This window comes from Echeneis naucrates, chromosome 9 (genome assembly GCF_900963305.1).
Source record: "Echeneis naucrates chromosome 9, fEcheNa1.1, whole genome shotgun sequence".
In the NCBI taxonomy this organism is placed as follows: domain Eukaryota; kingdom Metazoa; phylum Chordata; class Actinopteri; order Carangiformes; family Echeneidae; genus Echeneis; species Echeneis naucrates.
The window spans coordinates 4774478-4786802 of record NC_042519.1 but is presented as its reverse complement, the minus strand read 5'-3'; the positions used below and the strand labels follow the sequence as shown (position 1 = coordinate 4786802).

The window sequence follows — 12325 nt, the reverse complement described above, 5'->3', positions numbered from 1 at the left end:
GATGCCCTGTTAAGGAGGCAATCAAGCTTTAGCTGCAGGATGTTTATTGGGCTGGGGATTTAGTTTGAGGCCTCTGTCTTTGAGGGTCTGAGCTTGTGAAACATTTTTTCTACCCGGAGTTTTGCCCTGTCTCTAGGTGCTAAGAAACAAAAGGGCATGTAGACAGAAGATGGCGGGAGGGGCTTCTGGGAAGAAATAGAAAAAAAAAAACAAAACACGACCACAGTGGGAAATGATGGCAGTGTCTGAAACTGGGAGGCCAAGCGTGAAAGAGATGAGAGAAGGAGCGAAGCCCAGATTTGGCCCAGGTTCAGTCAGCAGAGACGGAGCGATTAAGGTCCCATAATTCCCAGCTGCATCATCAGGGCTTTGGCCCCCTTCCCTCCAGTTACTTTTGTGTAATTGTGTGTGCTTCCCCTGCAACATTGTTGACTGGGAGGATATTTGGAATTGAAGTACACGCAAATACACAAAAGTCATCACCACACACCCCCACTACAAGGTTAGTTGGACATCTAATCATTCCAGAGAGTTGGGACTTCTGCCCCAAGTGCAACTGTGATGAGGCCTGCTTGGCTGGCCATGGATGTGACTGAATGGCCCCCTTCTCCTTCTTTACCCTGAGAAAGCATGCTGTTTTGGGCCACTGCCATGCATTGTCAGCCTTTGTAGTTCCTCTTCCTCCAGTTGACTTCCCTTCTGCCTCTGCTTCATCCTACAAACAAGCCTTGTGTTGGCTGGATCACACGACCAGGTTTTACAGTTGTTTTAGGAAGGGTAATACCAGTGCACAACATTCTCCGATGCTGCCTGCTTTTCCCTTATTCTCTGCTGAACTTCATCATGTGAGTGTTGGCTGTGCGGAGCTGCCTGGGAGGGCAGGTGGTAGAAACAGAAGGGGCTGATGGAAAATTGGACGACCCAAGGTTAGCCAGGCGATCTTTGCTGGAGGATTAATTGTGTAAGAGCCATGTAATGATTGCTGGCATGACTCTGCAGTGAAATCCTGTTAGTCACTGCACAGGGGTCAGGCTAAGACAGAGCGTGTCGTGTATGTGTGTATCAGGAAGGAAGGTGACTCTGATCACGGCAGTATGCATGACCAGGTGGCGATCTGATGTCTCAGCCTGAACGTAACCACAGGCTCCCTCCTACTGTGTTCAGGCTGAGATCTAATTTCTGCTCGCTGGGGTTGTGTCTAAGTAAGTGGGAAAGTTTGTCCTCGTGTACGTCTGCAATAATCACACAGGAGACATTGTGCTAATCTTAGGAACTGTTCCTTATGCAGAAGTTGCGTTCTTGACCGCCCAACAATTTTTAAGGTTCTAATTAAAGAAAACTGATTCATGAACGCTGATCTTTTCAAACTAGTGACTCTTCCTATTAAATACAATATTGTATTTAGTATTTAATTGCTTTGTGTTATCAGATTCCTACTGTACTACTAATTTTACACTACATCTTTTGCCAGTTATGCACAATTTCATTTTGATTGTCAAACCGAATGTTGAATAGATTATTATGCGATTATGTTCAGAGTTTATATTCGGTTTCCAGACTTGCACAGTGCACAGGGAATGGAAAGGACTAATAGATGGATTCTGAGGTTGAACAAGCTCGGGCTGGGCTGGGAAATAATAGCGAGGAGTAAATAGCAGGAATGGCAATGCAACTGTCAGTAGAGCATTGGCAGTATCAAACCATTGGGAAATTTGACTTTTTGGTAAAAAAAAAAGAAAAAAAAAAGAAGTCTTTAGAAGAAAGACGCATTTGTATTCCTCAATCTGAAACGTCTTATATTTTTCTTATTTTGTGGCTTTGTTTGATAGAACCAGTGTAAACACAGACACGAAAAGGTAATGTTTAGAGACTTCAATGGTTGAAGCAGAACAATTATCGGAAACAAACTATGTTCAGCGACAGAAAATTAAGAGGAAGGCCCTAAATTAGCTGGCACATATGGATATTCAAGAAAATTATTTTATTTCGAATGGATCTATGCTAAAATAATATTTTACAAGTTACCATCTGTGTCTTTAGGACACATCGCCCAAATTTAACATTTTTTAGATTTTATGTGCTAACTTCTAAAAAAATCAATCTGCCTTTTTCTCATGTTTTGTGCACAAAGTTTTTAAAAATTCAAAAACTTGCACAGTGCTTAACAATGCCACGTGTATCTGCCATTAACTGAAAGTGGCCATTATCGAAAAAAAAAAAAATGTGGGTGGGGAAAATAATACATTTTGGAGTACAGGAAACAAATTTTCAGCAATGTTGAAAATAAAAAACAAGCAATTTCACATTTAGGAACAAAACTTTTCATTCCTCTTTTTTTGTTCTAGGCTACCATTGTCCCTGTGGTGCTGCTACACTACAGGCAATGGAAGCTGAGGTAACAGTTGTGAGCGTTTTGTCCAGGGTACTTCTGACACATGATGGAGGTCTGTCCATCCTGGTACATCCCGCATCAGCCTTTCACTGACAGGAGAGGGAAATGGTATATCCCGTCAGAACTCATGTCATCCACAGCTCCCGGCACCCTTGGCTCTTTGATTAATCGTGGTGATACATTGCCTTCATTTCCTTCGGAGGGTTGTCCCCTTTTCTGTTTTGCAGGATAGATGAGTCCTCTGGTAGTGTCCAGCATGAAGTCCCTCAGGCCGTTGCGTTGCTGACTGAGGACTGCTGAAACAGGGCAGTGGAGAAGATGTGCTGTTGACAGCAATGTCCTTCATCTGCAAAAACGTGCCAGGCTTCCACCGGCGTGACTTTGCTGGGGTGCAATACAGGGCAGTCATCATCAGTGTTGCATTCACAGACAGTCTTTGGGCATGACATATTCATCTTCCTCTTGGTCTCTTCAGTGTAGTGCATCACTTGGCCAAACGGGTCAACAGAAGCACAGGAACTCACCAATGGGACTATTTGTTGTCTGACCCACATCACCAAAGTCGAAGTTACCACAGTAAGATGGATTTCTAACTGCTCGGCACAGCTGCAGACCAACATTTTCGACCAGCCCATATTATGTGAATGGAGCAGCACCGGCAGGTGCAGACTTATCTGTGTGAACCAGGAAGTCATACACAAAGCCATCTCCACCAGCTCGCACCAAAGTCTTCAACCCCCATTTCTTGGGCTTATTTGGAAGATACTGCAACTGATTTCCAGCTATTTTCTTTTTGTAAATTATCATCATTTCATGGATATACAACTGGTTCTAACTCCCTAATTTCTGTGCACTTCCTTTTCATTTGTCCAAGTAAAGGATATATTTTCTGCAGGCAATCGTTGTTGGAGTCAAAAGTCATGTTCTCCTTAAAGTGGAGCATCCTAGATGAACCTCTTGATTGGCATTACATCTGGCATTTTGTCATACTGCATTTCTTTTGCCCAGTAATTTTCCACTCCAGACATTTTCACTATACCTGTGATGATCTTATGCCTTAATTTGAGAGGCATTAGTGTTCATGCTGCCTATGAATAATGTGACACGAATTTAAAATTTGTCTGAGTTCGTCCACAAAGATGTCATCAAACACTTTGGAGAAGTATTCCAGTGGAGTGGAAAGCTGCTTTGGAGCTGTGAAGGAGCTTGGTGTAGCAGCTGACTGATGCTCAAACTTTGCTTTTTTTTCCATCTATCAAAGGAAAAAAAATCTATGTAAAAAAAAAAAAAAGAAAAATCATATTCCCCAGTCACCAATACAACCAAAAGACAATTTAAGTGAGCGAGTTGCATCTTCTTGCCAGGTGTATATGTAGCTGAGGATGCAGGTGTGTACGTTTCTTTGTGTTCCCAGGACGTACTGTGCTCCTCTAAGAATTACCTAAACTCCCTCATTCCCTTATTCTCTTCCTTATTCTGCTTCACCCCTTCTTCTCCCTCATCAGTGGAACTAGCGTCCCTGCTGCCGCTGTCGACATCAACCTGTCCCTCTGCACGCAGCTCATTTTCCATATTTTCAATCTGATGAACCATCGGCTGGCATAATTTCACACTCTCTTTCTCCAACCGTAAAAACTGCTGACAGATATTCCCTGAAAACATGCATTCATTCACCTTCTAGCATTTACCTGCTTTACGGGCGGGTCGCGGGTGGAGCTGGAGCCAACCCACGGACAGGTCGCCAGTCCATCACAGGGCCAGCATACAGAGACAGACAGAGACCAACAACCACTCACACTCACACTCAGACCTACAGACAGTTTAGAGTCACCAGTTAACCCAAACATGATGTCTTTGGATGGTGGGAGGAAGCCCACACAAGCACGGGGAGAACGTGCTTGTGTGGGCTTCCTTGGGCGTGTGGGCGTTCTTAATGTGTGGCAAATCATGTTCAAAAAATATTATTTCATGAAAAAAATATACCCACATAAACCAGTAAAGAGAATAAAACACTTAACATGTATGCAGTGTCTTCTTTCATTTTGGATTTGGATACAACTAATGAGCCGCTATATGAAGTGTCACACTAGAACAAATCTTGAATAAAATGTGGTTCAGGAAATATCTGTTCAGAGATCAAAGATCAGTGTGTTGTAAATATTATGAACAACTGAGTCTGTTTATTTCCTCCTTGTTACATTTTTACCAACACTCACTAATACATCAGTAACGTAGATACTATACACCTCAGAAACCTATTACACCAATGATTTATTTTCTCAACTCCAACTGAAGTTTTCTTGTTGGGTGAAGGAGAGCCCCTTATCAGATGTGTGTTCTCTCCTTTTTCAATACTTCACTTTATCTCTCCATCCTCAGACAGCGTTGAGCAGCGTATTGGACACACATGATTAATAGGTATAGATTGATGCAAGATAGCAGGCTGATGCTAATTGACAACACCGTATCACTTTATCTCCCGCTTTCGTATTTCACGTTGTCCTCCTCCTTTCCTTTTCAGAGCACAGCAGTCCATTGTATTTGAGATCAGTCGCTCTTAAGGAGGCGTGTGCCCCTTAATGATCTATTGTAATGGAATGTAATCCACAGGGGATTGCTAAAGGGCTCTTGCCAAGGATATTTTGGGGGTATTGATCATGTTGGATGTTTCTATATTGTGGAGAAGCTTCAGTTGCAAACCCCAATCTCAAACCTGTTTGAAAGACATGAAGCGTTCTGTAGTTTAATGTTATGTAGCATCCAGAGCTCTTAAAATTCTCCAAGCCTGATCCACCCATTCAGGAGTCAGCCGCTGCTTTCCCACTGATCGGAAAGATGAGGTTTCATTATCCACCAAATTCACCCCCTCAAGCTGGTAGTCCGAGTCAACCACACCAGACTGATTAAAGTGCAGGTTGTACAAATCCTCAGGCCTTCTTTGGCGCCAATTCCCTGTCTGTTTGACACCTCAGCCTCCCAGTTTCCACTGGACGAACAGAGGAGATTTAACAGCCAAAGCTCTTGCAAGCTCTCGTCAGAAGTTGGGGCCAGCTCTTGGCAAGGCTCTTGAGACCAGGCAACGAGACAAACATTCTTGTTGTTTTGTTATTTACTTGGGTCCAGGAGCCCTAATGTGTGCTTTGATTCCTTACCAGATATTCTTAATGTGCTTATATCCTCTTTATCCAGGATTGACTCCTGCCGGCGCATATTTTCACATTTTTATGACTCTATTCAGTACAACCACAGTTGTTCCACTGAACAGGTGATCTGAAATGTTCTGCTCATTATCCTTGTGCTTATAAGTAGGACTGCAGCAATCGATTATTCCGATAATCACTTAATCTGTCTGTTATTTTTTCAATCAATCAATTATTAATTGGATACTAAAGAAAAAAAACTTCCAGCATTTTATTGTTTATTAAATAAAACTTGCATTTATGTGCCTTCAGAGTGCAAAAAAGAAACAAGAACTATTTTGTAGCAGGTATTTTGGCACATTTTCCTCGCTCCTCCATTAATTGAATCTAAATTGTTCAACCAATTATAAAACAAACATAACATCAGTACAACCAGTATTTCTTCATATTGTTTCATCAAAAAAAAAAAAAAAAAAAGCCATGCCATGTGAGATCACCTGTGCACATTTTGCACCCAAAGCCGTTCTTTGAAGGCTTCAATGTGAAGCGCTCCCAGATTTTTGATGATTTTTGCTGTGCATTTTTCTCCATAGTAGCATTAGCCTATCAGCTAATTAGCTACCAATCACTTCTACCAGAGATTTGTGACTTGACCTACACGGCTGAGCATTGATTCTCATCCTTCTGCTTCTGTTCTTGTTTGATGGTGGTCAACAGCCAGCTAGCTTCATGGTTCTTTACTGCCACCACAGCATTGGTTGGCTTTCTTCCTCCACATTAAGAATCGCTGTCATAGTACTTTCAGGTTATGATTATATGATTATATAGACCCAACTAATCGATTATTAAAATAGTTGACAATTAATTTAATCAATTTGGTTGGTAGTTGTTGAGTTACAAAAGACTTTCCCTTTGTTTTTCTGATGCACCTGACCGGAGAATGTTATTGCCACTATCAGATTTACATTTTTTTTTTTTTCCAACTTAGTGGTTACTATTATTAAACTGGCTAATGCAAACCATTAACATGAGATGTGTAAGTGCAAACTCTCACATTCCCTCATCCCGTACCCATCTGCCACTTTACGATTCATCTCTCTCAGATCAGCCATTAACTCAGTGTGCCCCACTTCTCCCGCGCTTGACTAAAGGATATGCTTTCCTGAATCTCCTCAACTCTGAATCAGCCTTGTATTCCCCCAGGACCGTCAGACAGCCGCACTAGCTCACCGCCAGACACTTTTTAATCATTTATTTAGGAGCTGTGACGTCAAGTTCAACTCCACGCTCACTTAGCACACATGGAGACAAGGGGGTGAGAGTGGGAGAAAGTGAATGAGAGGCATGCATTAAGTTTGGATCCCTCCTTCCTCTCTGTCCAGTGCTTTGCAAACACTATGTTAAACAAGTGGAGGATGGCGCTGCTGTCATGGCGTACGATTCAGTGGCGTCAGCTCTTTGCCCACCCAATGAGCCTTCAAAGGGAAGAAATACCATAGGAATGCTTTTCAGTTGTCCAGATTTCCTTGGCGCAGAGCAGAAAGTGGTCCACAGTTTCTGCCTCATCTCTCTCTCCTGCATTAATGAAGAAAGACTAAATGGTGCCTTACATACAATTAGGATGACAGAAACTTAGACACTCATTCATTCTCTTTGTGGAAGTGTAGGACTAAAATGTGGGACTAGAGAACTCTTTCTTTCCCATAGCCATCAGACTCCTAAATAAAAGTTAATAATTGCCCAGACTATCTCATGTAACAGTCAGGCAACTGTTACACTACATTTCACACACTTAATTTATGTATTCCATAATAATAATAATAATAATAATAATAATAATAATAATAATAATAAATATTTCATTTTGCTCACTGTTATTGTTATTGTATTATATTTCTATTTTGGCGGCTTAATATTGTCCTGTTTTTATTATATTATTCTACTTTTTAAATCTTCTTTTTTTCAATTCTATTTATCTATTCTATATATGTGTGCATTCATTGTGGACAACAAAAAAGAATTTCATTGTACAGGGGAACATGTTTCTTTACTGTACATAGATACATACATAAGAGACTTTGAATCTCGAAATGGCAGTATATATTTCAATATAAAATTGTCTATTATCTATTTTGTGGTGGAGGTTGTTGTAAAAGATCTGCGCACTTCCAGTCAGGCCTTCTGTCGCTGAGCTCATCTTCTCATTTGACATTGAAAGACATTGACATGTGATGCTACCAAGAGGCTCTTCAAATAGGTTGTTATACTCTTCACCAAGTCGTAAAGTTAATTTGCATTAAAATCCGAACAAGGTTGTTGATCGAAGGCAGCTAATCAGCTCGAACCTTTACTCTGTGTCATTACAAAACCCTTTCCTGCGTTTGTGTTGTCCGGTCTGAGGTCAGGAGTAAGGAATGTGTTTCCCTCAGTTCAGCAACATTTGTGTGCAAATAAACGTTCCTCTAGCTATGCAGCACATAGCCTTCATACTCAATAACCCCAATAATGGGACTTCCTCCAGGTTTAATAACCCAGTTCAGCTCAGTTCAGAGTGCTAATTGACTCCAGGTTAGTACAGCAGGTAAATGTTTTCATTTTCTGTGTGCTGTCGAAAGAGATGAGGCACAAAACAAGTCTGTTTTTTGTTTTTTGTTGTTTTTTTTACCCCCAGAAGGGACACAGGCAGGCTGGATAGTTGTGGGATTATGGGAAAATATCCGCAGCACAGAAAGTGCCAAGTTTTGACTGATCAGCAAAAGGACTAGAGATCAATGAGGACTGTGGATATCTTTGAAGCCTGAGAGGAGCTGGCCAATCAATGGAGAACTTTTCTGCTTCTTCAAAGATGTGAAGAAAACAAGCACTCTTCCTCCATAAGGCCTCCCTTTTAGCGTGGAAAAAACAACAACACACACATTGGAGACTGAAACTAAAACTTTGTCTCTTCCTCTCTCCTTGGCCTTAATTCTGTCTCACCCTGTAGTAAATTCCATCAGTGTGAGTTGTGTTTTTCTTAGCTTTCTGTTATACTTTTTAAGCACCAGATTTTTTTGTGTTCTGTCGCGTTTATGAATGAATGCCATGGAGAAAAATACTTGCGGCGATACTAACAGTATTGTCCTTCAACTCCCTGTTTCTTTTTTAACCCCCATTTCCACTATGATGTCCTCTTCCCGCTGTTTCCCACTCCGCCCTCTGCATTACCTTAGATTTTCTCTCCCTGGCTTGGCTCCATGCTCTTTTGGTTATCAGTGATTGCCTGTTATGCCTTCTTCCTCCTCTCCATCATGGGAGCTGTGATTTTGGTACACTCTTGCACAGCGGGGGGGGCATGACCGGACATTGCACCACCGACCACTGACTTGATATCATTTTACATTAGCAAGAAATACATTTTTCTCATGCTTCCACACAGGGTCAGCTGGGGTACGGGGGACTTTATGTTCACTTTCATCCTATGCCCATGGACACGTTTTTCCTCAAATTCATGGTCTCCCAATGAAATATGAATCAAAAACCGTCCTCCAGGCTCCTGGTTGCCTTGAAAGAAGCTTTAACTCAATTTGAAGTCCCAAGAGGTGAACAGTTGTTAGCTACCCTGCATTGCAGTGTCTGGATATAATATTAGGACCAAATAAATCATGGGCTGTCAGGAGTAGAAATACAAAAACAATACATTGATAGTTCCCTTCTTGTAATCTATAGGCACAGTTTAAAAGCGTGTGCGCATACTAATACTGCTTTAATATTTACTCAGTGTCACCCAGTTGTGTTATGGAGCCAGATGGGAGGAAGTAAGGTTGCAGGGATCAGGCTGTGGTGGAATGGTGTGTGAAAAGGCCCACTGACTGTAGAGAGCATAGCTAAGGCTTTTTCCTGGGTATTAAGTTGTTCATTGTCAACCAGAGCAGTTTACCATAACCCTTTTTCTATTTTCACAAAACTCTCAAGTTTTAGTTAGCCTAGCCTAGCCTTAAGCACAAGTGTACAGACCATGTCTGCATTTTTTTAAAAATGAATTGTTTATTTAATTTTTTTTTAAGGTTCTTTTGTCGTAGATAAAATCTACCTCTTTTTGTCTGTCTACTTTGAGTTCCACTATCCTTCAAACGTAACAGGACCGTTCATGTCTATTTTACAGCTGTTGTTTTAAACACATTTTTATTCATTTCATGTTTTTCGCACGCCCCATGCCTTAAATTGTTGCTCAAGATTCTCATCATAAATTATGGTGGCATTATGTCTAATACCCATTGTTTGCATTATTTATGCTTTATTTTTCTCAGCTGGATTGTAATAGAATTTGCTGCTGCACTGGCCCAATTAAAGTTTCATTTTGCAGTGTATCTAATGGAAGATTTCCCAAAAATCGGCAGTTTTCTCCTACCACTGCATATGAACATTTCAGGCTGTAAATTCTGTTTGTTTGTTTCCCTGTCTGTGTAGGAGCAGAGCCCCAGTAACGCCACATCCCTGGCCATGATGCAGGAGCCACAGGAGGTGGTGGAAGAGACGGTCACCATAGAAGAGGACCCCGGCACCCCCACCTCTCATGTCTCAGTGGTGACCTCTGATGACGGCACCACACGACGCACAGAAACCAAGGTAAGACAGACAGGTCATCACGCTGCGCAGAGCTAATATTCTACCTGTACTATGAACTCAAAGCTGAAAAAGCCTACAAGTTCAAGAATTATGCTCATAGATCACCGCTTCCACACTTTATAGTACTGTACCTCACCTCCCAGATTTCCATCCTTAAAAACTCTAAATCCCATAATCCTGCAGCCCAAAGTGTTTTCATCTCCCTCTCATGGCTTTATTTATTTGATCATTGTGTTATTAAGAGCCAGCTCCCCTGGTATTCTCCTAGTTTTGCGGTTCTTTAAAACTCCTTTGTTGATTTGTCCTCTATGTTCTGCTGTTTTTCTGTAAGGATTTGTCAACTAACGTAAAGGTGAGTGGACTTTGATACCACTATGGCTTTTCCCACAATGCCACCATTTTATATGTGCCTGTAGAGGCAGCAACAACAGTGTGCAACACAGGCTGCTTCATCACAAACCCAATAACGCTCCAGCCTGTATTCTAATTTTCTCTTTTCTTCGTCATGCATGTTTTTTTCTTTCTGTCTCTCTTTGTTTGATTTCTTTCTGTATCTCTCCCAGAAATTGCATCTTTCAACATCCCAAATTAACATTATAGGTGATGCAAAATACCAGTGCTTAGCACAAATAACATTATACATCCCCTCAGGAATGTTTTGATATAAGATAATGTCTCTCTAATTGTAGTATAATTTAACCATTAGATCATTAGGGTACATTTGCAACCCCTGTAACAGGAAATATAAATTCAGGGATTTCAGAAAATAAAAGTTTTTTTGTTGCTGGCTGTAGCCTTGTTATGTTTCGCTTCAGAAGTAGCATGGTCATATCTAATAATGCAATGCAACTCTCTGTGCATACAGAAGAATTCCCACAAAAAATCTAGCAAATCTACAACAATTTAAAGTTGAGGTGTGGGGTCGGTAAGCTGTTTTATTACATAACCACAGAGGCCCTGTAATGCAACATTTAGTTGGGGATTTGAATGTAAACGCAGTTACAGTGGAGTCAGCTCCTGCTGGAGTGGAGAGCGCTGTGTGGAGCTGCTACACCAGGGACTGTGAGACTAATTAAAAAGCCGGGTCTAATCCCTCATCAGGGAGGACCCACTGCCCTCCAGCCTGTTTACTGCAGGGGGATCGGACACACACACACATATGCTCACACTCATGATTTTACACATTCACACAGAGCGTCTTGGGAGCAATGCCCATAGACACATGCAATAAAATTTTACACTGAAATACTGCACCGATCAAGGGAAGGGAAGCACGGTCTTTTGAAGGGCCCACCACCCTTCTGGGAAGGGGGTGGGGGGGTGGGGGATTAGCGAGGAAAACACATTCATGTACAGGGTGAATTTCTGGAAGCATCTTTGTGGCAACAAGTAAGTCCAGACTGAGTTTAGAATTTACACAAAGAAGCCCCTCCATGTGTCTTTTTCACTTTTCACTCTAACTACTGTCATGGGTTGTTATTCCCCCTCTCTCGTCCTTTGTCACTCTTGCCAAGTCTTGCCATACTTTCTAATGCATACGCATTCCTTCTTCTTGATGTCTGACTACTGGAAGGTGAAACAAAGATGCCTCTCTTCTCCATTTACAGCCAAAAAGGTTTTGGCTGTTTTAGTATCAGCAGCATTATTAGTTCGGATAGTAGGGAGGGACCAGAAGAATTGGCACCAAAGCACAGCTACTGTATGTGGGAGAGTGGAGTCATGTTCTACACTCAATGCTATTGTTTGTTCAGGGGGTTATGGTAAGTTTCAACAGTCAAATTTAGTGAATTATAAAAAGCTGTGAAGGACTTCTAAACAGATGACAGATATATCAACTACTGGAGCCTATTTAGATCAATGAGTGCATCTCACAGGGAATTAGTCCAAACCAGTTTATCATGAGGTTTGTTTATGTTTGTGAGTCTGAGCACATGTACCTGCTACAATTAGATTCACGTCTGTTCTCCTGTCCTAGCATGCTTTCCTTTGGCAATCATCCAGACCTCTCTTCCTGCTGCCAGACAAACTGAATGCAGCAGTGATGTCTTAGTTTGGCCAATAAAAGCAGCCTTCCTGCTCTTTCCTCTGGATGTGAGTTAATGAGAGTCAAACTATACCGCACAAACAAATAAATGCACTTTCACTGCCCTGCACACGCTGGGGAGCCAGACTGCAATGGGCACGAGTC

The 12325-nt window shown here is 41.6% G+C and overlaps 1 protein-coding gene across 1 annotated transcript in view; it reads left to right on the top strand.

Moving 5' to 3' along the window:
- The window catches only part of arvcfb (ARVCF delta catenin family member b), a 120873-nt gene that overhangs the window by 35055 nt on the left and 73493 nt on the right, over window positions 1-12325 (top strand). The window contains exon 2 of the mRNA XM_029509986.1: window positions 9979-10137. Within this exon, the coding sequence (XP_029365846.1) occupies window positions 9979-10137 (159 nt within the window). The remainder of the gene's footprint in view (window positions 1-9978; window positions 10138-12325) is intronic.